Below are 25,987 nucleotides of genomic sequence, written 5' to 3' on the forward strand. Positions count from 1 at the left end.
TTTAAACATGTTATGCAGTTTAATGAGCATTCCAATACATTAGACCTGTATTTCACAAAACCTTTTCTCTCATACAATCTTAACAATAGCTAATGATGAGTAGTATTTCTAGTCACTATACTAAATATAACCATAATGCTCAATGTAAAACTCTAAAAAGTACTTCAAAATCTTCCTTTTATGTAGCCATAATCTTAAAAAGAAATTGAACGATAGCAGTCTGATTATTATTAAATTAAGAAAATCATAACACGAGAGAAAGTGAAGGGATACAATGTTGTCTGCTTTCAAATATAAGGCTTAATTTGCAAAGATACTTGTTTGCCTCTCTCCCAACTTGATATAAAAGGTTTAGGTGGTTCGGTAAGCCAAATGTACGTTTTTCGTCAATACGTTCATTTATATTCACTTTGTTTCTCCAAAATAAAACTCTCCTCTAAAATGGCACATTCAAACCTTTGACAGAAATAAAAATACACATAGAGAGAATATCACAGATGGAGGCAGTGCCTTGTTAGACGCGCTTCATCTGGTAAAAATTTATAACACAATGAAGAGAACAAAATTCAAACACAATTACGAAAATATCAAATGTTACAAATCTTTTCTAATAATTAACAAGTTATGAAGAATAATAGTACGATATAGTGGAATTTAGAATACAAAATTATGCAATCAGGTTCATCTCAGATCCACAGCTCAAAGTCGAGCTTGTGTTATGCTATTGCAGTCATATATAACTCCTTGGTTTATATAAAACTTCTCATGGACAGAGGTTACCAGAATCTGTCAAGGTCACACATAAAAATCAAAATCAAAAGGAAGCTTGCACCGGGGCCTTGAATACTACACATCATAGATCATGAAAATAGCAAAGGCATGACAAATGCACATACAATTAGTCTGAACCTGTTTCAATACAGATCTTATAACTGAGAGCAAACACAGTGGTTATACATATTTCTTCCTGTTCGTAAATTTCATCATGTAAAATTGACCTTTAGTAAACTGGTTCCCTTCACCACTGTATCCCACATCTCAAAATTTACAAACAAGCTATTGAACTACTGTAGGTATACTTTTGTCGGCGGGGGTCATAATTCCAGATTTGTATGCAGTGAGAATATTCATTTTTAATCATTCATCACACCTATCTCAACTTACTGGTACCGTAAATCCAGGATTTGGCATGAATTTTATTTACCCAGCAGTTACTCCAACTTGCATGAATTGCTTTTACTTTTACCATGATTGTTTTTATCACATACATTTAAGGTGGCTCACTACACATTGAAAGAGTTTATTAAATCAGCATGAAATGATTTAATCATGAAAGATATGATGATATGTAATAAGTATATATGTCAAAAAGGCAAAACATATGCAATTTTGGATTTTAAAAAAAATTATTTTAAAAAATCTATTTCAATAAATAACACAAAAGACACACGTGGATCTGAACTCAGGATCTGCGGGCCTCTAACCTGATAACTTATCCACTGAGCTACATATATATACAAACAAATCGATCGATACAAGTAATTTCACAAAACATCTGAATCGCCATCTTGTGACAGGGTCATAAAATGTATAAGTCTTGAGATAGTGAGCTCCTTAAATTACTCTTTGAGTAACCAAGATCAAAATAGTTAGTCTTTGTGTGCTTGGGTTTATCTCTCACTGATTATCAATGATAAGCTTAAAATGGAGGTGATCCGAGTAGCAATGTGCCCAATTTAACGTGCTTTTACTTTACGGTTCAGAATGCATGTACATGATATGTGAATGTCGTGTTTGTAACTGATGTATAATTTTAATTGTGACAATTTATGTTTGAGCTATTTTAGCATACTACTACACCTGTACAACGAAAACACAGAGAGGAGACATGCATCTACTATAATATTGAATAAAATCACAATTCACTTATTCAACACCTTTACTTGTTCAAAACCTTTCTGAAAGATTTAAAATAAGGATTTATACATAGTTGAACTCAGCTGGTATTAAAGTCAGGTTTTTTGATGACCACAAACATCTTGAAAATTAGTACCTCATTGAAAAAAGTACACCTACAGTAAATAAATACGTTTACACACTTGGTATACATCAATTGTCTGTTACATCCATCCCGACACACACACATACATACAAATTCCTAATAAACACACATATACACACTGTACATATACTGAGAATAAGCTGACTTGACACTGAATAAATGCAAGTCAAGCGAATATGATCACAAAATGTAAATAAAATAAACATGCAGTGTAACTTAGAAATTCCGGGTATTGTCAACTGGATATTGTCTCAATAATTGATTGCACAATTTCCTAACATCTCTCTTTTCTACGTCTCTTTCTGATCAGATTTGTTCATCAAGGTGGATGTGGGGTTACAGAATTTTCAAACTGAGGAACATAAATCATTCTTACAGATGAATAAACCTATATGTTAGAACACTACATGCTTGCATGTGGAGTGGAATGCATTGTTTTTGTAATATCGAGTAATACTGGGAAGAATGATCAATTGCAGGATGAATACATGAAGGTTTTCATAATGCATATTGCAGTAAGAGTTCTAATACAGCACCGACATTGCACTAGTTCTCGTGGTGGAAATGAGTCCCACCTCCAGTTTCCTTGAACCGGTGTAGATTTACTAATCACCAAAATATCCTAATTAACACTTAATATCAAGGAAATAGGCACTGTCAACACACTGCAATTTTTTGCATTATCATTGACATTAATGAAACTATGCTTGAAGAAAATGACTTTTCCTCGATTCACACTTGTAGAATTGAAACAGAATGGAATTACTTAAGCGCAAAATATCTTCACAAATCTAGATTTACCGGGCACGAAAATACACATAACATAGATATCTCAATATCAAATGCCAATAAGGCACCATAAAAGTAACCTGTAAACATGCAAGGGTCACTCTATACAGTAAAAATTAGGTTCATTTCCAACTAACGTAATTGTTACACAACAATTGGTAAGAACTGTAACTTTTGTTCTCAGTGATTCATTCATCTGTTAATTAGTTAGGTGTTTCATAAGACTAACACACACAGGACGAGGCATGTATCAGAACAAGTCAATCTTAGTTAAATGTTACATCACAATCGATAAAAACTATCTTGTACTCCGTAAGTTCACTCACCTGCTTGTAAAGTTAGTTAACTGAGGCATTTATTTGTGAAGAGGTACATACATATTTGACTAGTCCATCTGAACCACACTCCATCAAATGTAAAAATCGAAACTAAAAGAATTTGGCACAGACACTATTTCTCAAAATAGTATCAAAAAAGTCTTTTTACATATTAAACAGATATTTTTCCTTTAAAAGCTGACAGAGCAAATAAACCCATGACTTACAATTGATCAGCAATACATCAAAAGAATTTCGTATAATCCACAGAAAGAGTTCTGTTTTTAAACCCATAAACAAATTTTGTTGAATATTAGTTTAGACCGTTTAAGTTAAACAAAACTGAGAAATATTTAGCGAGACATCAAAATGAATAAAATGCCGAAAAGACATCATATGGTCCGCCATTAACTGCCCACTAACACTTGTTTCAGATACTGAATGATATTAGGGTCCTGCAGAATGGACATGTGTTCTACTTTGGGGAACTCTTTATGGAAGACCTGCTGTTTCTGCTGCTTCTGCCAGGACAAACATCCCCGCAGGCTGCGGATATTTACCGTGCCGTCCCCGTTGTCTGGTATAATTTTTGGTTGAGAGTCGTACCAGCTGGACTTATCATATACCAGCACTCCTAAAATAACATAGAAGGCACTTACATTCCCAGACAGAAACACGAGAATATGCATTCATTTCTATAACGAAATTTAAGCATAACATTATTTTAGTCACAACTTCTTCTAGTAATGCTGATGTTTTCAAAATCTTTATTCCAATCTTTACTGTGTAATGCTGAAATAAATTCTGAAAACTTTGTTCAGATTATCTCTAATGTATACATAATTCAGATTAGCTTTGCCTCTACATATTCCCAGATATTTCAAGTTGTGTTCAATTCATAAACTATATACGCAAGTTTCAAGAGCTACAAATCTTGATTTTGTACTTTACCTGGAGTTTTGACATTGATTCCATGGAGACAGTGAACTTTGACCCCTGGCGGTGTAAGGTCACGAATCAGGTTGACAGTGTCTTTTCTCATGTACCAGCCATCCATATAGTCAATGTCCTGAAAGAACTCTTGGTAGTCCTTCACTGTGTAGTTCTTCCCTGGCCGCATGATGAGAACCTCGTCAGGACTCCAGGCCTTGTCTGAGGGCATCAACCAGGCAGTACTGGGCATGCTTCGCTGTTCCTTACGAACCTTGAGGGGCTTCACAAAAAGCACACCGAGACTGTCACCTGGGAAGAAGGAGAACAATCATTAAGCTTCCACTTCATGCTGTGTATGTTTACATAGGGTTTTAAACCATCGTGAATGTTCTGCCCAACATAGGAGGTGCACAGGTGCAAAGTCCTTCAAACCCAGCATTTCACAAGGTCAAGAACAGAAATTTAAATCTCAGACCTAGCCTGAATAACCTCAGACCAGGATCAGAACACACTGTTGCCAACCTAAAGAAAGCTAAAAGAGGATCATCATTAGTTCAGGATGCAGTGACAAACGATTGGGGGGGGGGGGGGGGGGGGGGGGGGGGGGGGAGGTCCAAATGGCAAAGACCCCTCTGGAAAATTCTAATACTTCAAACGATATTTATGTTCCCCAAACAAAGTTTGGGAACATATTGTTTTTACTCTGTTTCTTATTATTATTATTATTATTATTATTATTATTATTCTTTTTCTCCGGTACTTTTTTGTCCGGTAGTGTTCTCAGAAACTGCAAAAGGGATCGATATGAAACTTTCCAGGATGATAGTATAGCGTTTGTAGATGTGCATAGTGATAGTCATTTTGTCTGCACGTGCATGCACGCGCGCGCACGTGCATTGCAATTTTGATACAAAAAATGGAAAATCAGAATATTGAAGGAATCGATATAAAACCTAAATAGGATGATAGTATATCATTTGTACATATGAAATATAATAGTTATTTTGTCAGCACGCGCACGCATGCGCGTGCACGCGCATTACAAAATTTGTACGCTAACTTTGGAATCAGTCTAACTTTTTTGTTGTTCATTGAAATGGCTTGAAATTCATATCATAGGTAGATATTGAGACCCTTAACTGATTTCCATGGTCGAAATTACCAATTTGCACGCGCATGCACGTGCGCTTCATTTTGATTGGATAATACTAAAACGTTTGTAACTCTCTTATTTATGAAGCGAATAAGATGATATTCACAGCATACGTAGACAATATGTGTATCTATATATTGGTGTAACAAAAAAATGCCAACGCACACGCGCATGCGCGTGCAACGTTTTTTAAATGTTCAATTTTTAAAGGACGATAACGTTTTTGTTTTTCATCAAATTCTATTGATATTAATGGTTTAGATGTGTCTTGGTACTGCTTACAAATTGCTGTGGTTAGAATTACTGCTCAGCACGTGCATGCACGTGTGCTGAATTCTGATTGGACGATTTTAAAATCGCTATAACTTCCTTGTATTTGGTGGAAACGTTATGAAATTCACACTGTGGGTATATGATACACATGCCTGTTGAACGACATCAACAAAATTTCGGAATCATACACGCGTGCGCGTGTATGCGCGTGCAACGCTTTCTTTCATTTTTTGGTACTGAAATGACCATATTGAACGTACTACATGTAATTAAAGGCTAAAATAAAATGATTTTTTGCTATAGATTCACAAGGACATCACTTTTTAATTGGGGGAGGTTTGGGGAACATATGTAACGGTCCCCGTTACAATTAGAACTAGTTATGAATATTTTACACCACCAAAAAAAGTAATATTTTTACAGAATTTCCAGTGTGGACATGTGTTCTCTTAACGTAGTTCCACACTCCTGTGACATCATAGGATTTTGCAAATTCAATGATTCAATGACAGGAACATAAATTTTGTTGGAATCTTTTTCAATAGTTATTGTAAAAAATCTTGTTAGCCATAAAATATTTCAGAAGTCTTAGTTATATTTGAATAGTCAATGATATGTTTCAAAATATTGAATCTAAGGACAATAACTCTGTTTTCATTAAATTATTTATCAAGTCCATAATGCAATAGATTTCCTTTATTTTTGACAAACATTTTACCAAGGTGATAAAGAATCATTATCTGTGTCTTTTCATGAAATTAAATAAAATTTTAATCTCGAGTGATTTTAAATAGCTCAGCTGTATGGTGCCAGACTTCAGTTTTTTTATGAGGGTATACATAATCTGGAAGCTATAGATTTGAAATTATTAAGGAAAGGTATGGATTTTTCCCCATAAATAACTATAACAGATGTAACTTTACTAATATAAACAGAAAAAATGATATGTAAACCATGCTATAAAGAAAATGCGTCCACATTTGTTTGTTTTTTAACATTTTGGAGAATAACGCTAATTCAATAATTTTGCACATATTGTTCTAAAACTTGATGAACATATTGAAAATGACATGTGCTTTAGTAATTGACATGTTTCTCGATATATAAATGCAATTCAAAAAATATTTGTTGTGTTTATATTTAAAAAATAACAACAAATAACTGTTTCCAATGAATTTCATAAAAATCTACATCGTGGTACATGACTTTAGTGGTGTATGTAATGAAAATTAATATGGAAATCTTTAACTGTTTTACCTTTTTTCATTACTCTGAATGGTAATTTATTGATTCCAAACAAAACAAGAGGTCCAGGGGCCTTATAGGTCACCTGAGTATCATGTAACAACCTTCCAATGTTTGAATTAGGTTTGTGTTTAAATATAAGAATTTTACTTTTGGATGGAAGAAACATTGAATAGCTATGTGGTCAATCCCGTCTTTGCACCAGAACCCCTGACCCAGGGGCCATAAATTTCAGTTTTGAAAGAAGCATCCTTGATCATCATTATCATACTATTAGTTTGTCTACTTAATACCCAGCAGCAGAGGAGAAGATTTTCAAAGAAATAAAATGCATTTTCACTATATGATCAATAGGGCCCCACCCTAATACCAGAACCCCTGACCCAGGGGCCATGAATTTCACAATTTTGAAAGAGGCATCCTTACTCATCATAACCATGCTATTGGTTTGTCTACTTAATACCCAAGGACAGAGAAGAAGATTTTCAAAGAAATAATGCATTTTCACTATATGACTTATAGAGCCCCACCCTAGCACCAGAACCCCTGATCCAGGGGCCATGAATTTCACAATTTTTAACAAGAGGTACTGTGAGCAATGCTCACTAAGAATACCCAACGCTTAACCCAATCTCCCAAAGGGTGTTGGTAATAGGTATAAACTACCTCTTTTCTGAGTGTTGCTACTTCGATGTCCAGTGCGCATGACCTTTGACCTTTTGACCCCAAAATCGATAGGGAACATCTTCATCCCATGGGTAGTCCATATGTATGATATGGTGACTGTAGGTGGAAAGGATAACGCTTTAGAGCCCGGAAACCATATTGCTACTTCAATGTCCAATGCACTTGACCTTTGACCTTTTTACCCCAAAATCGATAGGGAACATCTTCATCCTATGGGTAGTCCATATGTATGATATGGTGACTGTAGGTGGAAAGGATAACACTTTAGAGCCCGGAAACCATATTGCTACTTCGATGTCCAGTGTGCTTGACCTTTGGACCCCAAAATCGATAGGGAACATCTTCATCCCATGGGTAGTCCATATATATGATATGGTGACAGTAGGTGGAAAGGATAATGCTTTAGAGCCCGGAAACCATTGCGTCTACAGACGGACGGACGGACGGACAACCCGATTCCAGTATACCCCCCCACAACTTGTTGCGGGGGGTATAAAGAGGCATCCTTGCTCATCATTACCATGCTATTAGTTTGTCTACTTAATACCCAGAGACAGAGAAGAAGATTTTCAAAGAATTTCTACATTTTCACTATATGACCAATAGAGCCCCACCCTAACACAAGAACCCCTGCCCCAGGGGCCATGAATTTCACAATTTTGGTAGAGGGCTCAACGCTCATTATAATTATGCCCACAGTTTGGCTTCTTGATGTCCAGGAGTAAAGAAGAAGATTTTTTAAAATTACACTCATTTTGATGATTTTTACCCCACCCCTCAGGCCCCAGGGGGGGCAGGGACCACGAATTTCACAATTTTTGTTCCCCTCCACCCACAGATGCTATATGCCAAAATTGGTTGAAATTGGTTCAGGGGTTTCAGAGAAGAAGCTGAAAATGTTCAAATGTTAACGCACGACGAACGACGACGGACAAAAACAGATAGCAATAGGTCACCTGAATGAATTCAGGTGACCTAAAAATGCTACCTAAACCCCAAAAATCCAGGACTAAGGACCCACCTTAAAATGATCAATATCACGTTTCCTGCGTAACATGTTAGCCATGCGCTGTAAAATATTTCAGAGTTTCAAAAATAAAGAGGTCCATGGACCATATTGTTCACTGAATCACCAAAGGGTCCGGAGCACACAAAGTTCAGCCTATGTTTCATGAGGTTATTTGCAGATATTTAACAATTATGTAAACTTGGTATATTGAAATTTTTTTAATCAAAATATATAATCAATGGTAAACTACACTACTTCAAAGCGTTTGCATATCTATTTGACAATCTGTACCCTTGGCCTTTGGTTCATAAGAAAAAGATTTTCATAGATCTATAAATGTTATTTCAGAAACAATTCCATTCAATTTTGTGTACTGAAGCTGTTTTCTTCTGAGACACAAACTCTGACAAACTTGCTTACTTTGACAACAATTTAAAGAGTCATCATTACTAAATGTAATGGAAAAGAAACACCAGCGACAGAAAGCCAAATCTAGAATTTTAAAAAAATCAAAAGCGACACAGACTCAGACACAGAAAAACTATAAATTCATAACACATTATAATTCAGAATGTTAAAGCATTCTGTATGAAGTAAAAGCTGTGTTTCTCAATAGCAGAGTGATGGCCAAGACAAAAGTTTAGATGAAGACAGCAGAATATGATTCACCAACAACAGGATGTGGTGATTCCTAACAACAACAGGACGTGGTGATTCCTAACAACAACAGGACGTGGTGATTCCTAACAACAACAGGACGTGGTGATTCCTAACAACAACAGGACGTGGTGATTCCTAACAACAACAGGACGTGGTGATTCCTATCAACAACAGGACGTGGTGATTTCTAACACTGTACACATTCAACAACTAGACGTGGTGATTCCTAACAACAACAGGACGTGGTGATTCCTAACAACAACAGGACGTGGTGATTTCTAACAACAACAGGACGTGGTGATTCCTAACAACAACAGGACGTGGTGATTCCTAACAACAACAGGACGTGGTGATTCCTATCAACAACAGGACGTGGTGATTTCTAACAACAACAGGACGTGGTGATTCCTAACAACAACAGGACGTGGTGATTCCTAACAACAACTGGACGTGGTGATTCCTAACAACAACTGGACGTGGTGATTTCTAACAACAACAGGACGTGGTGATTCCTAACAACAACAGGACGTGGTGATTTCTAACACTGTACACACTCAACAACAGGACGTGGTGATTCCTATCAACAACTGGACGTGGTGATTCCTAACAACAACTGGATGTGGTGATTCCTAACAACAACAGGACGTGGTGATTTCTAACAACAACAGGATGTGGTGATTCCTAACAACAACAGGATGTGGTGATTCCTATCAACAATAGGACGTGGTGATTCCTAACAACAGGACGTGGTGATTCCTATCAACAACAGGACGTGGTGATTTCTAACAACAACAGGACGTGGTGATTCCTAACAACAACAGGACGTGGTGATTTCTAACACTGTACACACTCAAAAACAGGACGTGGTGATTCCTATCAACAACAGGACGTGGTGATTCCTAACAACAACAGGACGTGGTGATTCCTAACAACAACAGGATGTGGTGATTCCTAACAACAACAGGACGTGGTGATTCCTAACAACAACAGGACGTGGTGATTCCTAACAACAACAGGACGTGGTGATTTCTATCAACAACAGGACGTGGTGATTCCTATCAACAACAGGATGTGGTGATTTCTAACACTGTACACACTCAACAATAGGATGTGGTGATTCCTATCAACAACTGGACGTGGTGATTCCTAACAACAACAGGACGTGGTGATTTCTAACACTGTACACATTCAACAACTGGACGTGTTGATTCCTATCAACAACAGGACGTGGTGATTCCTAACTACAACAGGATGTGGTGATTCCTATCAACAACAGGACGTGGTGATTCCTATCAACAATAGGACGTGGTGATTCCTAACAACAGGACGTGGTGATTCCTAACAACAACAGGACGTGGTGATTCCTAACAACAACAGGACGTGGTGATTCCTAACAACAACAGGACGTGGTGATTTCTATCAACAACAGGACGTGGTGATTCCTATCAACAACAGGACGTGGTGATTCCTAACAACAACAGGACGTGGTGATTCCTAACACCTACACACTCACTCCACCACCTTTGAATAGTTTGACAACAGTCTCTGATTACGCCTTAATATCAATGAGAGACAACTCTTTGTAATCAAATGCACACACCTGAAGCAAACAGCCTGAGTGGTTTAATAGCTCCCAGCCAGACTCCAGCCAGACTGATGTGGGCCTCAATATACTTGTCCTTCCAGGCCTGGGACATAATGTTGTAGAAGTAAAGTGAGGTAGGGTTCCCCATGCTGTGTCCCAAGACGACCACACGAGTGTTGTTATTCATTCTGTATGTCTCCTCGATCAGCGCCTGCATCTTCTGGTACAGCTCCTTAAACTCATCTACAAGTGTTCAATGATGCTAAATTGTAACCTTGTGAACATCTACAAGTGTTCAATGATATAGGATTTGGAGTGAACAGCTTTCCAAGTGTTCAATGATATTGGATTGTAACTGTGTGAACATCTACAAGTGTTCAATGATATTGGATTGTAACTGTGTGAACATCTACAAGTGTTCAATGATATTGGATTGTAACTGTGTGAACATCTACAAGTGTTTAATGATATTGGATTCGGAGTGAACAGCTTTCCAAGTGTTCAATGATATTGGATTGTTACCTTGTGAACATCTACAAGTGTTCAATAATATTGGATTGTTACCTTGTGAACATCTACAAGTTTTCAATGATATTAAATTTTAACTGTGTGAACATCTACAAGTGTTCAATGATATTGGATTGTGACCTTGTGAACATCTACAAGTGTTCAATGATATTGGATTGTGACCTTATGAGCATCTACAAGTGTTCAATGATATTGGATTGTGACCTTATGAGCATCTACAAGTGTTCAATGATATTGGATTCTGAATGAACAGCTTTCCTAGTTTTCAATGATATTGGGTCCTAACCTTATGAACATCTACTTTTATAACGTTATTCACATAAAGATGTACAATTTCTACCAAGAGTTGTTGTTCCTGGCTCACATTCACCACATCACAATGCAGGGTCATTATGCCGTTTGCAGATATAAGATTTCCTATTGCAATGTTTGAACAAGATGTGTTTGTGAAAAACTGATGCCTCCGGCTTACAACAAAGTGGAACCAGATCAAAGGTCAATGTTAAGCTCACAAGGTCAATGATTTTGTCAATGGAAAGGTCTTGCCACAAGAAATACACATACCAAATAAAAAAGCTCGTCTATCTCTTATGGTGTAAAAGATATGACCAAGGTTAAAGTATTTTACCATAGACAGATGGACAGGCCAAAATCTATTGATTCCAAATTAAATTTTTCACATAGGGAATAAAAGAATCTTAAAAGTGAATTTTATAAGAATCAAAGTGTATATGAGGCAAGAAGGACAACTCTTTGAAGGACATTTAACACAGGTACAAAACATACAACTACATTCAATATTTACGTGTCATTTTCCTCAACATTTCCATGACCTCTCTAATAAGTTATACATTTTCCTCAACATTTCCATGACCTCTCTAATAAGTTATACATTTTCTTCAACATTTCCATGACCTCTCTAATAAGTTATACATTTTCCTCAACATTTCCATGACCTCTCTAATAAGTTATACATTTTCTTCAACATTTCATTGACCTCTACATATTGATGTAAAGTGTGAATTAGTTATGTTTCACAATACGGTCTTACTTGGTGCTTTCCTGAAGTCAAAAGGAACCCCTCGAACAGAAACTCCTCGCTTGTAACCCCAAGACACCAAGGCATTTACGATGGGGGCAAAGTAAGAAGCTGAAAGTATAATGAAAGTTATGTTAATGATGGGACGAATTAAAAAGCCGAAAGTATAATGAAAGTCACATTGTATGTTAATGATGGGGCATATTAAGAAGCTGGAAGTATATAATGATGAAAGTTGCATTAATGATGGGGGCATATTAAGAAGATGAAAGTAATGTTAATCTATGTTTACTTCTGGAGAGTAAAAAAAAAAGTTAAATGAAAAGAAAAAATACATTGTTGGGACTTTTGTTTATTTAAATTTACAACATACTGGTCTCCTTCAGTTTAGCACTTCCTTATCTCCCTCAGTTATATCTTTAAATCTAACTACCATCAAACCAGGACAAAGTCAAACAATGGGCTTTACAATCAATACGATTCATGATTTCCTGATGTTCTTATATTTTCCTTTTTACATACAATTCTTTATTCTAATCTCAGTAAATAAAATATTTTAACATATTTATACACCATAATAATAAATGTAGCAAATCTGTACATAATAATAAATGTAGCAAATCTGTACAGAGATGGGGGATTTTTATTTCTCTATTTTCTTAGAAATACACTTTTGTGTTTCAGAAAATTTTCTGATGTGCAACATTGCAACCTGAATATTTCTTATAAAAAACCTCAAAATCCCACATCCTAAATGTATTTACCAGTGTTTATTTCAATATCAAAAAAATGTGCCTAAACATCAGCATCTATGGCTTATATTTCTATCTGATTGTTCATTTTGGTGACTGAAAATTACTGAGTAAAAATAAAAGTTAACTACATACTCTCCAAAGTAAAAATTTAAGAGAGAAACAGTACATTTTGAATTAATCAAAGGAAATAAATACTCTTAGTTCCTGGCCACTCTCACAACATAGATTCCTTTAAACAAAAACAATTCATCCCCATCTGATACATGCACTAAGCATTTATACAAAGTACATGCACCGTGGTAAGTAACAATGTCCTAAGACTATACTATAAATGTATGTGTTCAACAAATTAAGGTATTCCATGTATAATGAAAGGATAATGAACAATTCTGAAGGATTTAGATCAACATAAAAGTTTATTTTTAAATAATGATGAAAGTGAAGCAGATGAAATTCACATGACTGGTAAATGATTAGAAGCTGACCTTTTTTGCACTTAAGACTTTTTGGAAGAGTTGTCTGCCCTTTGTAAAATTAAGAAAAATCTAATTTTCTAAAAATGTGTGTGGTCAATGATTAATTTTATTTCATATTTTCATAAAAGGAAAGTGTAATAACTTTCTACCAAGAGATTAGTGTGAAAATATAATTTGTTTTTAAAATATCGTAATAAAACATGCTTTTCCCATATACTTCAATGTTAAATTCTAGGTGAAATAAATCAAGCAGGAAACAAAATTTTGAAAATTCCTATGGTGGATTATTTTTATTTGAATAACCCTTCAAAATGATACCATGATTACAAATATTCCACCATCCATTTATTAGATATGAGATATGGTCATTATACATGGAATACCTTAAGTACACATATTAAACTTTATACCGAGTCACAACATCCTGGAGCATGTTCGGTACATCTGTACTTACTGACAGAGATATGGGAAGGGTCCAACCACTCCACAGTAGATGTTCCCCCAAAATCACTAATCCTCATGTTCACCCCGGGGGTGTTGCTTGTTGTGTGGGTGGTCCTGTTGTACACAAGTCTACAATACAGAGTAATATGTACATCTATAAAATAAACTATCATCAAACACCCACTCAAATTTTGGTTACACTAGTTAGAGAAAACACACAGTATACAAGGATCATTTACAAAGGAAATATTTGGACACGCAGTAGGGCCTAAGATTATCAACTGGTGTGACAAGGGCCTAAGATTATCGACTGGTGTGACAAGGGCCTAAGATTATCGACTGGTGTGACAAGGGCCTAAGATTATCGACTGGTGTGACAAGGGCCTAAGATTATCGACTGGTGTGACAGGGGCCTAAGATTATCAACTGGTGTGACAGGGGCCTAAGATTATCAACTGGTGTGACAAGGGCCTAAGATTATCGACTGGTGTGACAAGGGCCTAAGATTATTGACTGGTGTGACAAGGGCCTAAGATTATCGACTGGTGTGACAGGGGCCTAAGATTATCAACTGGTGTGACAGGGGCCTAAGATTATCAACTGGTGTGACAAGGGCCTAAGATTATCGACTGGTGTGACAAGGGCCTAAGATTATCGACTGGTGTGACAAGGGCCTAAGATTATCGACTGGTGTGACAGGGGCCTAAGATTATCAACTGGTGTGACAGGGGCCTAAGATTATCGACTGGTGTGACAAGGGCCTAAGATTATCGACTGGTGTGACAAGGGCCTAAGATTATCGACTGGTGTGACAGGGGCCTAAGATTATCGACTGGTGTGACAGGGGCCTAAGATTATCGACTGGTGTGACAGGGGCCTAAGATTATCGACTGGTGTGACAGGGGCCTAAGATTATCAACTGGTGTGACAGGGGCCTAAGATTATCGACTGGTGTGACAGGGGCCTAAGATTATCAACTGGTGTGACAGGGGTCTAAAGGTTATCGACTGGTGTGACAGGGACCTAAGATTATCGACTGGTGTGACAGGGACCTAAGATTATCGACTGGTGTGACAGGGGCCTAAGATTATCGACTGGTGTGACAGGGGCCTAAGATTATCGACTGGTGTGAGAGGGGATCACCCTCATTCACTGGATGTACTAAATTATGATAATATCAATTCAATATATTTTCATACAAATCTTGCAGCTTACATTCTGATTTTTTAAATAAACACTTTTCATATAAACTCAACTAATTTACTACACGCATCTAATTTCCATGGATATTAATGTAACTCTTTCTTTCTTGTCTGTAATAAACCTTTAATGATTCATTGATTTTATTTCCTGATGAAGGCACTTGCACACAAAGTGACCATTCAACTTGACAAGAAAGCCCATACTTATATACAGTCAAACCTCATTATCTAGAACTTGATGGGACAGAGAATAAACTTATAAATATCTGAGGATTTGAGATATCATGGGTAAAATAATTATAAATAGAATAAGTAGTTGGGACTTCCGAATCACGTCAACATATCCATGGTATTCGAGATATCGGTGTTCGAGATACCACAGGGCTTGAAGCTAACTTTTTATGTCTCCAGTCCAGCTGAATGTGTTTATAAGATTTCATAAGTATATTTTCCAAAATGATGCTTTAGAAAATTAACCAGTCCCAGTCAGTCCGCCAGACTTTGAACCAGTCACAGACTGACGGGCATATGTTAATTTCGAACCTTGTACCAAAGTTCAACTGTATATAAGTTTTATCAGAATATATAATGTTTGGGTTGTTTGTACTGGGAATTGAACACAAGGAAACAGGAAGACATTTGTAATTTCTTCACTCATTATACAAATGACTTCATGCTTCCATTGTTTTAAACACCTTCACTACCTCTCAATATTCATTTCTTATTGCATGTTACCTAGTTACAAGTAAAGATATTGATGTGTAAATCATTTTAAGAGGTAACTTCTTGCACATTTCCTTATGCACATACTATATTGAAATAGACTCCACTCTTTCACCAACATGCATGTCAGTAAATTGTAATATCAAGCACAAGAATTACTTCATGTTGTCTGTGAAGCAGTCGATGACAATAGGAGCTAACTCTTCCAGATTCAGCCACAGGCTGAAGTAGACATTAGTTTTCAGAGTACACAAGCTGTGTGGAGCAGTGGTCTTGTTCAGCTTGGCTTCAAACTGTGTTCCCCCATCTCCAGGCACTAAAAAAAAAAATAGAAGAGACATTGAAACTATGTACATGGGTCTAGAAATCATTAAAATCAGGCAGTATTTGTTTCATTGAATGAATACAAGTACAGGCACAGATTTTTAAGATGTAGAATGAGGTCAGCAACACATTACTTTTCAATACCTGTGTCTTATACCCACATCATTGTACACGTAATACAGACAACAAATTCCAAACTAAACTGACGGGTAAGAAGTAAGGAACTTCAGGAGACATTACGGTTACAGAAAATAAGCTTCCAAACCTGTTCTTATCTCAACTTGAGAACATCTGTATATTGACATGATTTAGTGTGACCCTTGAAAAGACCTTTTTTCTAATCTTCTTCAAATTTCCTCCATTCTTATGTATCTAAACCCATCCCTCATCAAATGAATCTGTACTACATTAGAATACTTATATATTACTATGATTTATCATGGCCAATGATTTTTGAAAAATTATATCTATTCGAATGTCAAGTTTGAACACCTCCCCCCTCCCTTTTAAGGCCAAGATATGAGCAAACTTCAATCGGATGTTTGCATATAAATATGACAAATCATGACCTTGTGTGTTCTAAACGTTTTTCTTCAATATTTTCTTGAAAATATTGATCCCCAATTGTGGCCCCACCCTACCCCTGGGGGCTATGATTTGAACATATTCAAATTATCATAACTGAGGAAGCTTTCATAAAAAACATTTTTTTTTCATTCTGGAAAAGATTTTTTCAAATGACCCCACCAAATTTTCTCCATTTCTTGATAATATCTCTCCTTAAAAGACGGTGTGACTTTTCTTTTGAATGAAATTAAATCCCTTTCACCCAAGGATGCTTTGTGGGAAGTCTGATTGCAAATGGCCCCGTGGTTTTGGAGATGAAGTCAAAAATGATAAGTGTCAATCTCGACTGCTGAAATTTGTTCATTGTTTTGAGAAGAGTAAAAACCTATCTTTAGTTTCCTTTTCAACAAATTTTGAACATATTTTGGGGTCTAGTTATGTTGCATACTTTCAGCGATGTTTGATTAACTTTAGAAAATCTTGTTAGAAGAAATCTAGTACATGTGTTTCTATGAAAATCTTGTTATTGAGATATCTTTTAATCCTTTAATTTTGAGAAAAATGCTCTGTGCTCAAAATATTTAGTCCAATATTCTCAAAAGAAAACTATTCAAAGATATTTCAATACCAACATTTTCATAGGAACACATGTACAGGATTTATTTTGAGCAAAGCATATTTATGAATTCAGCATTTTCACATAAAAACTATGCCACTTTATTAAAATTATGCAGCTTTTTGGAGTTTCACTACCTTGGCCCCACAATTCCATGTCTTGGCCCCACTAGGGATTTAAGGGCAGCCTTGAGACCTCAGACCTTGTTCCATAGACAGACACATTATTAGAAGGTATTCTATGCTCCATGGAGAATTCATTATTTGCTAATTCTTGCATTTTTCTTTCAATTTGTTTTTCTAAAAATTTACAATTACATTAGGCCAAAATAAAAATATTGTTTGTTTCCCCTCGCCCGACCGAGTCTGAAAATTCACACCGACCCATAAGTTTTTATTACGCCATTCTGGTGAAGTTTTTTTTTTTAATTTTAAGAAAATTTCAAGGTCGTTTCTGGTGCAGATCAGTATTTTATAATGACAAAAATTTTCTATATCTTCTTTGGTTTCGATCCAAAATTAAAAAATAATAATACGAATACAGGAGGTGTTCTGGTCCGAAATCTAGAAATTTCGCCGCCTCCAGCTGGAGGCGGCATTCTCTGGCTGATTTCAAATACTTACAAGCCGAATTCAATTTTAAACTCATAACTAATCAATAAAACGATTCTTCTTGTACTTACTAATATCGATTTTATGGGTTCTTTCATCACATAAACAGTCTCTTGAAAACATTTTATCAAACTGTCGAGCTTTGTTTTGAGTCACGAGTCTCGTTTGCTCAAATGGCAGTGAAAATTCGGTTGACTACAACTGTTGGTTTCTGTTTAATATCGAATTTTGGATTGATATTTTCTTTTAATCGATATTAATAAGTACAAGAATCATGATTGTTTTATTGATTAGTTACAAGTGAGTTTAACATTGAATTCGGCTCGCAATTCGGACTAGTGATCTGCAAGATCGAGATGGAGAAATGTTGTCTATACGAGGAGCGAGGAAACAAGAGAATTCGGGGCATCCAGTGTGCAAGTTGTGTTCTTCAGTAGGGGAAAGTGTTGATATTTCGGACGGATGCGATATTTTTGACAGTCAATCAGAAGCATTCTCAATTTAACTTATTTCTGAACTAATGCTATATTTACAAACTGGAAAACACCTAATTATATGTACATGTGTAACTCAGCTCTGATTGGTTGATGTCAGCATCCATTTTGTTTGATCGGCAAAATCAAGTCCCGTTGAAACGTTTTCTGGTAAACTAGATCTACCGATATCATTTAAAAATATAATCAAAATCACTATCATATACAAATTAAGATAATGTGCAAAAAACAAAAGCATAAAATGTCAGTGAACCATAAATAAAAGACAGCAACCGAGTTTACCAATTTTATAACACCATGTGTCCAAAACTAACACCATTGTCCATAGTTGCAACATTCTCCCTAACTTTATTTAAGTGTTAGTATGTGGCATAAATAGCAGAGAAAATTCTGATGAAACCCAATGTTCGTCGAATCAACCAATATGTATACATGTAGTCCAATGCCTAAGTTTAGTGGTTAGATAATGAGCATTTCCAAAATACATGAAGTACTGTCCGAAATATCGACACCTTCCCTAATTGCAAAACGTGGCAATCAAAGCAGAATTTACGCGAGAACTGACTATACGAGTTTGATGAGGAAACATGGATGATGTGCTTCACGACGTTTGGTATCGGGCATTGTTAATGGTTATGGGAATTTCATAATAAATAAAATTCTGCTAGCTAAAAAAAAAAAAACTTTTTACCTACCTACCGACCTTCCTCTGAAATTTAGGGTCGGGAGAGGGGAAACAAACATATTTTTAAATGTGGCCTTAACATACAAAAAACCCATCCTATTAGTATAAAGTTATGTATTTTCTGTGTCTATTTATAAAAATAATGACTGTTATTATTAAAAAATAAATTTGCAATTCACTTGAACAAAAATATGATGGCAATTAAGCTAATATATATACAAGTTTGTTTCCTGTTACCAAGGCAAAAAAATCCAAGTTGGTTGTGGGTTTTTATTTCTTTTTTCATCATAATTTTTGGGGGGTTGGTAAATGGACCTAAACTAAGAACGTTGATCACACATAGAGTATAGGTCACAGTGTCAGACCAAGAAGTTAATCAGACCCTGCACCACAGGTGTAGTACCCTGCAGCACAGGTGTAGTATCCTGCACCACAGGTGTAGTATCCTTGCAGTGGCTGAACTGAACTGAATTTATTTCTCATCACAATTACACAATTGTATACAGATATTTAGTACATGTATTTTATATAAAAGTGATGGTAGTATATCACCAAATGTTTTAAGGCATGCGTGAGTATGGAGATTGGCAACATATGCAATTTTAGATTCGCGTAGTCATTGGGTCGGGGAGCATAGTTAATTAATATAATGGCAGAGCGTTCGCTCGTTTCATAACAGGGGAGTCACAGGTTTGAGCCCTGCTTGTGCCATGGCCGTGTCAAACCTAAGACATAAACATAAGTAGTGATTGCTCCTTCTTCAAACGCTCAGCATTTAGAAGCCAGAATCATGGATCTTTTGGATTTGACCTTAAAAACGGGGGTTTAGCTTCGTGTTATTGACCATAAATATCTCATAAGAAACTACATAAAAATTGTATGAGAATTTTTAAAAAAATTAATTTTTATATACAATATTCCAAGTCATTTTCTATAATTATCAAAGTCTTACAATTGAATGTAGATAATAATCAGACTTTTAGTAATCAATTAAATTATATATATCTGTTTTAAAATATAAGCTGAAGATTCCCCCACCCCTCCTCTGAGAGCTCACAACTGCATTCTAAAAAAAAGATCCCCTTAAATATGAATTAAGTTAAACATCAAAAAGCTGAATAAAACCCTGAACAGGATATATACAAATAAATATTTTGGCCTTGGAAATTAATGGATGTACCAATTATCTGGGAAATAAAATAAAAAACTTCAAAAAGTATACAGGAAGCCAGTATCATGAAACTACACATATTGTGAAATTTCCTTCTTGATAAATCTAATTTAAAAAACTAGAAAACTATTAAGGCATAGCACAACTTTTTCTGCACTAAAATTGGGTCTTATATCTCCAAATTTTAACATTGCCTCCTTTACTGAAACTATTTTCAATCCAAACGGGGATTTGATAGGTGAATGAAAGTACAATCTAATTAAAATTAGATCCTATATGATCCACTCATAGATCACTAGTGTAGCAGATCTACATGAGCAGATCATAGGGTCTAATTCTAATCAGACTTATGTGTTGACACAAGTCTAGTGGAAGAATATTTCAAAAAAAAAATTTAATGTGATATCACATACTCGAACAAGTCTTAGTGATATCACTAAATGGCAATAAATACCAAAATAGAACAATGTCAGAACTTCAATTGACAACATACTGACTCAACAGTAGGGCTGTCACGGTTCCAAAAAATTTCGGGTCGGGTCGGTTCTAAAAATTTTACTTCGGTTTCGGGTATTTCGGTTCGGGTCTATATAATTATTTTAAAAATCTAATATACAGTTAAAATCAAAAATCTTTATTGTATTTTGTCACAATAATTACTCGGGAACGTGGACTGAGGTTTAGACTCGACATCCATGGTACTAGAAACAGCATTGTCATTTCTACTCATTTCCATCCATGTTTTCAATGTTTTGTCATTGACAATGTTGATCCTGTAGTGTATTTTCAATGCGTCTGTCATATATTATATATACTGTCATTATTTACAGTTTTGTCAACAATGCCATCATTTAACAATTGATCAAAATACAGCCACCTTTGAGGATTTTGACAACATTTCGTTTAAACGGATTTCTAATAATGATTCTATTTTTAAAACCAAACCCGAACCGAAATACAGAAAAATGGAACCGAACCTGACCCGAACAACACGACCCGCGGTTTTCGGTTATTTCGGGTACCCGTTGCAGCCCTACTCAATAGTTTGTCGATCTAATGCTAACGAAAGAACTATTTTGTATAATATGGTGTTAGTATGGATTATTTTATCATAGTCATCATCTAGGCAATATTTGGAAACCCAAATTATTTAGTTCTGTGGGGATCCGAGTTAGAGTACAGGGTTTGACACTAAAGCACGTCCAACCGACTGAGTCTACTAAATGATAAGTCCGGTTGGGTAAAATGTCAATTTACTAGTCCGACTGGTCGTGTTGAAAAAATACACAAGAAACTTTACTTTAAACCATAAGATATTTTATTCTTAACTAAAAAAGAATAACTGTAGAGTTTACGAGCAATTTTGAACCGCACGATGACACAATCTCTATTTTTAGTTCTAATAAATAAGACGGGGTCGGAAGTGATGTTTTACGACATCTACTCGATGTTAATGTGTGTAAAGTTATGTTTTAGATGAATTTATTTTCTTTTTTTTTTTTTAAACCCAGTTTATTTGAATCAAATATAAGAAAGCGTTTATCAAATTAATCGTAAACAGCCATTTTTCGGTGTTGACATATGTGCGGGAATGTCTCTACATTCAAATACGACTTCTCGTCCTCAAGGAAAGATGTCCCAAGAGAAAAAAAGTAAAGGGTTGAGAAGAAACCAAGCAGGGCTTATGAAATAGAGATTTAAAAAACAGTTGAGGCCATTTTATTTTAAATTGACTAGAGAATTTCCATGCTGGGTAGAATTTAAAGAAACAGAAAATGTGTTTGAAAATGAAAGCATTAAATTGAATGACGAGACTAAAGCTCTATTTTGAGACAATTAAGTACGTTTTAGTTCATGCAAACTTAATGTACATTTAAATATGAAGAAGCTATCAGTTTCTGGAAAGTTGGTCGGGGCTAGTGGATGTAAGGTCAGGTCTAGCAAAAATCATATGAAGTAGCTCGACTGGTCTAGTGCTAAAAAACGTAAATGTCAAACCCTGGAGTAGGTCCTCAGTACCTCTTGCTTGTCATAAGAGGCAACTAAATGGGGCAGTCCTTCGGATGAGACCGCAAAAACCGAGGTCCTGTGTCATAGCAGGTGCAGCATGATAAAGATTCCTCCCTTCTAAAAGGTCGTAAGCGCTGAGCATAAGATTTTATAAGGTTTTGTTGCAAAATAAAGATTGTCATGTTCTGTATCTGTATCAATACAACAGAAATTTAGCCTGAGGTGAGTGTAAAACTACAGTTTGATATTAATATTATATATATTCTTTTGTATTATTCATTACAATATTCAAAGCTGCAAAAACAGGGGCTTCTTATCCATTTTGTTCTCAATCTATATATAAATATCTAACCCTGTGCTGCAAACAAATAAGTCATATCAGCACTATATAACACAAAATAACCCCGTAGTTCTTTACGTGTCTTTAATTAACAGTACCTACTCGTAGAAATCAAAGTGCATCGTCTGTAACAATTCTTATTCTTAATGTTCAAACAACGATCACGTAATCGTTTATAGGACAAAATTCACAAAACCCAAGGCACATTACAAAACAGAGGAAATTCGCAAAAGACGATATTGTTTTGCTAATAACTACACAAAAAATATCCATATCTTAGAATAAGAACATTGTAAAACTTTTGTACGTTGTCATTGATTTCACATCATTCTATTAAAAGCTCTTACATAATATACATCACGCACATGTGACATAACACAATCTTGCAAGTGATCACACAATTTTCTTAAAAATAAACTATTTCGCCTCATCTTAAACGATAAATATGTAACAACTTACTCAAAATTACGGGATTCAAAATCCTACACCGAACATCGTGAGAAAACACGAATACAGATATCAATATTGCCAAAACACTGGTCTCTGTTGACATTTTCAGAAATCAGTTTGTAATCGTCCGATCACGTTACCAAATTCTAACTATAAAACTCATTCCGGATGAGAATATGTTTTTCCGAATACCTTTCTCGAAGGGAAGAATTTCGAAGAGAACATTGTTAAATAACCCCACAAGTGCTCTGGTGGGGTCTCAAAAAAAAAAATAATGGGTATAGTATAGATTTGTAAATAAATTCTTACTTTTGCAAATCTTTCTCTCTCTCTAACCCACAATTTTAAGACTCATGAGAACCGCGGTGAAAATTATCAATTTTAAGGTAGCTCCACCCTCACGTGACATCGCCTTATTATGGGTTTTCGACAAAATGTATTAAATACTGTATTTTCCACTTATTATAGTTTGATATGATCAATAAGTATATTTTACCACTTTTTTAAAATAATATTTCAGGCATATTAAAAATAGAAAACTTGATCTCTCTCTCTCTCTCTCTCTCTCTCTCTCTCTCTCTCTCTCTCTCTCTCTCTCTCTCTCTCTCTCTCTCTGAACATTAAAAGAATCATAATTTTAATGGTAACAGGGTTTTTTAAAACGCTATTTTATAAATACATTTGTATATATGAATTAATCATAAAATTCAGGGAAATTATTGTAAAATATACATACAATAAAAAAATACCAGCACAGGATTTATTGCCTTTCATGACATTTCTTTATGCAGGTAATTGATCAGTTTACCAGGGTGTTTGTTGTTTGTTTGTTTTGGTTTTTTAAAGTTTTATTATACCCAATTTGATAGTTTTATTATACCCAATTTGATATTTCATGATTACATTTCTTATATCAAAAGAATGTTGTCCATGGTAATAACTCCTTCCTAGTATTTAAATCCCCCCCCCCCTGGTATCAACAATTAACTTATATAAAGTAGCGGTTCTCTGTTGGTCTACGTCCGTCACCGTCCGCCGTGCGTGAACGACATGAACACTTTTAATATTACTTAAATTGTGAATTTCAGCACTCCCGCGCGCCTGGGATTGTAGGGGCGGGGCATGCAAAACCTACCAATAATTGACCAATTTTCAAAGAACTTCTCCTTTACTACCACACCTACTGTCGTGCGATCCGTTACAAACGCTATGATTAACCATTCATAGCTGATTGCGGAGGTTTTCTGGAATTTCATGCGAGTTGTCGTTCTTATACGATTTGTTGCGCTTTGATGCGGTAAGGTCACAACAGGCGACATCTGTTCGGATACGACCACATCATCTTCGCTAGCCAAGGGTTTTCGGTCCACTCCGCTCCCGAGCGGAGTGGACCGAAAACCCTTGGCTAACGAAGATGCGACCACATACGTTCTGGTAAGATCGTCCCCATCACATTCATGATTGGACCTCTGTCTAATATGATCATCTTGATCCGGGTCCCCGATTTGGAACGATCGTGTACATACAGATACGTTAATCACGAACCGATGTGCTATGCTGTGATAGGATGCGATTGTGATAGCGATGTCTTTCACGGCAGGATTGAGAGACATCGTGGTATGAGCTTCAATTGGATCCCGACGGGTATGTCTGTATACAGCCCCACCGACCATTGACTTCATTATTTTTTTTAAACATCTAGAGAGTGAACAATGCAACCCACATCCATTGAGGGGAAGTTGAGGTTAATGACAACGTGGCATTTTCGCATACTTATACAGTATTATGAAAGTTACAGATCGTGACAGATCGTGGAATATTGCAACATACTTACTTACTTGGCCCTGTCGTTCCACAAGGAACATTGACCATGCACCAACGACAGTCCTCCAATAAACACGGTTATGAGCTGCTTTTGCCATGTGGCGTCACACGAATTTAATTCAATTCTTTCTCCGCATATCGCCTCCAGTGTTAAGGTCATCCCCTTTTTTTCTTACCCTGCGAGTTCCAAGTCAGGGCCTGGTGTGTGGGGCTGAATGGTGGCTTCCTTAGGATGTGTCCAGTCCAGCCCCACTTCCTCTGTCTGATTTGTAAGTCCATCTCCCCTGTCCTGTTCTCCTACACACTTCCTCGTTCGCGATCCTTTCAGGCCACCGGATGTTAAAGATGCGCATAAGACAGATGTTATGGGATGTCTGGATCTTCTGCAGGGTTGTTTTAGTCAGTCTTCATGTCTCTGTATAGTAAGATGGACTTAGCATTGGAGTTGAGGATCCGCAGTTTGGTGGTCGTGCGGATGTCCTTTGAGGCCTAGATCTTCTTGACCATGGTGAACTCTGCTCGTGTCTTGCAGATTCTTGCCTTGACGCCCCGGTCTGTTCCATCCTGTCTGTCCACCACACTCCACGGGTGAATGAAGGATTCGACTTCTCTGATGGACTCTCCACCAAATGTGACTGGGCATTGGGCAGTGGTGTTGCTGTTTTCCTCAAGTTGATCTTGTGACCCGTTCCTACTGATGCTGTTGCAAGGCGAGTTGCCTTGTCCTGTAGCATAAGAAACACTAAATGCGTAGTCATGTAGAGCAGGAAGGTTTCTACCAAAGTTGTAAATTTCATAATCCCTGTAGTAGAGGTTCTGACTCCAGGGCGGGACCAAACTTGATAAATAGTGTTTATGTGTAAAACATTTAAACAAGATCTTCATTAATGCTATTGATGATAAGTTAAAACTGAATGAATATTTAGAAGGAGCAGGTGACCTTTTACTTAACTTTTTTATTTTGATGATCCCGGGGGTGGGGGATTTGGTATCAGGGTTGGGGCATTAAGTATTT

General features: G+C 36.2%; 1 protein-coding gene across 2 annotated transcripts; it reads right to left on the minus strand.

The window, feature by feature from the left end:
- LOC125660951 (phospholipase A2 group XV-like) lies at positions 1–25,291 on the minus strand. Of its 2 annotated transcripts, none has more exons than XM_048892804.2 (7): positions 25,149–25,291; positions 16,040–16,196; positions 13,966–14,084; positions 12,293–12,391; positions 10,729–10,956; positions 4,120–4,410; positions 1–3,802 (listed from the first exon to the last, which is right to left on the minus strand). In XM_048892804.2, exons 1-7 carry the CDS (start codon positions 25,249–25,251, stop codon positions 3,576–3,578), a joined length of 1,224 nt encoding a protein of 407 aa, XP_048748761.1. In that variant the 5' UTR covers positions 25,252–25,291; the 3' UTR covers positions 1–3,575. The 2 variants fall into 2 exon arrangements, with proteins under 2 accessions (XP_048748761.1, XP_048748762.1); XM_048892805.2 differs by lacking the exon at positions 25,149–25,291 and adding an exon at positions 23,158–23,313.
- Between the last annotated feature and the right edge of the window lie 696 nt (positions 25,292–25,987).

Source organism: Ostrea edulis, chromosome 1, assembly GCF_947568905.1.
Source record: "Ostrea edulis chromosome 1, xbOstEdul1.1, whole genome shotgun sequence".
NCBI lineage: Eukaryota > Metazoa > Mollusca > Bivalvia > Ostreida > Ostreidae > Ostrea > Ostrea edulis.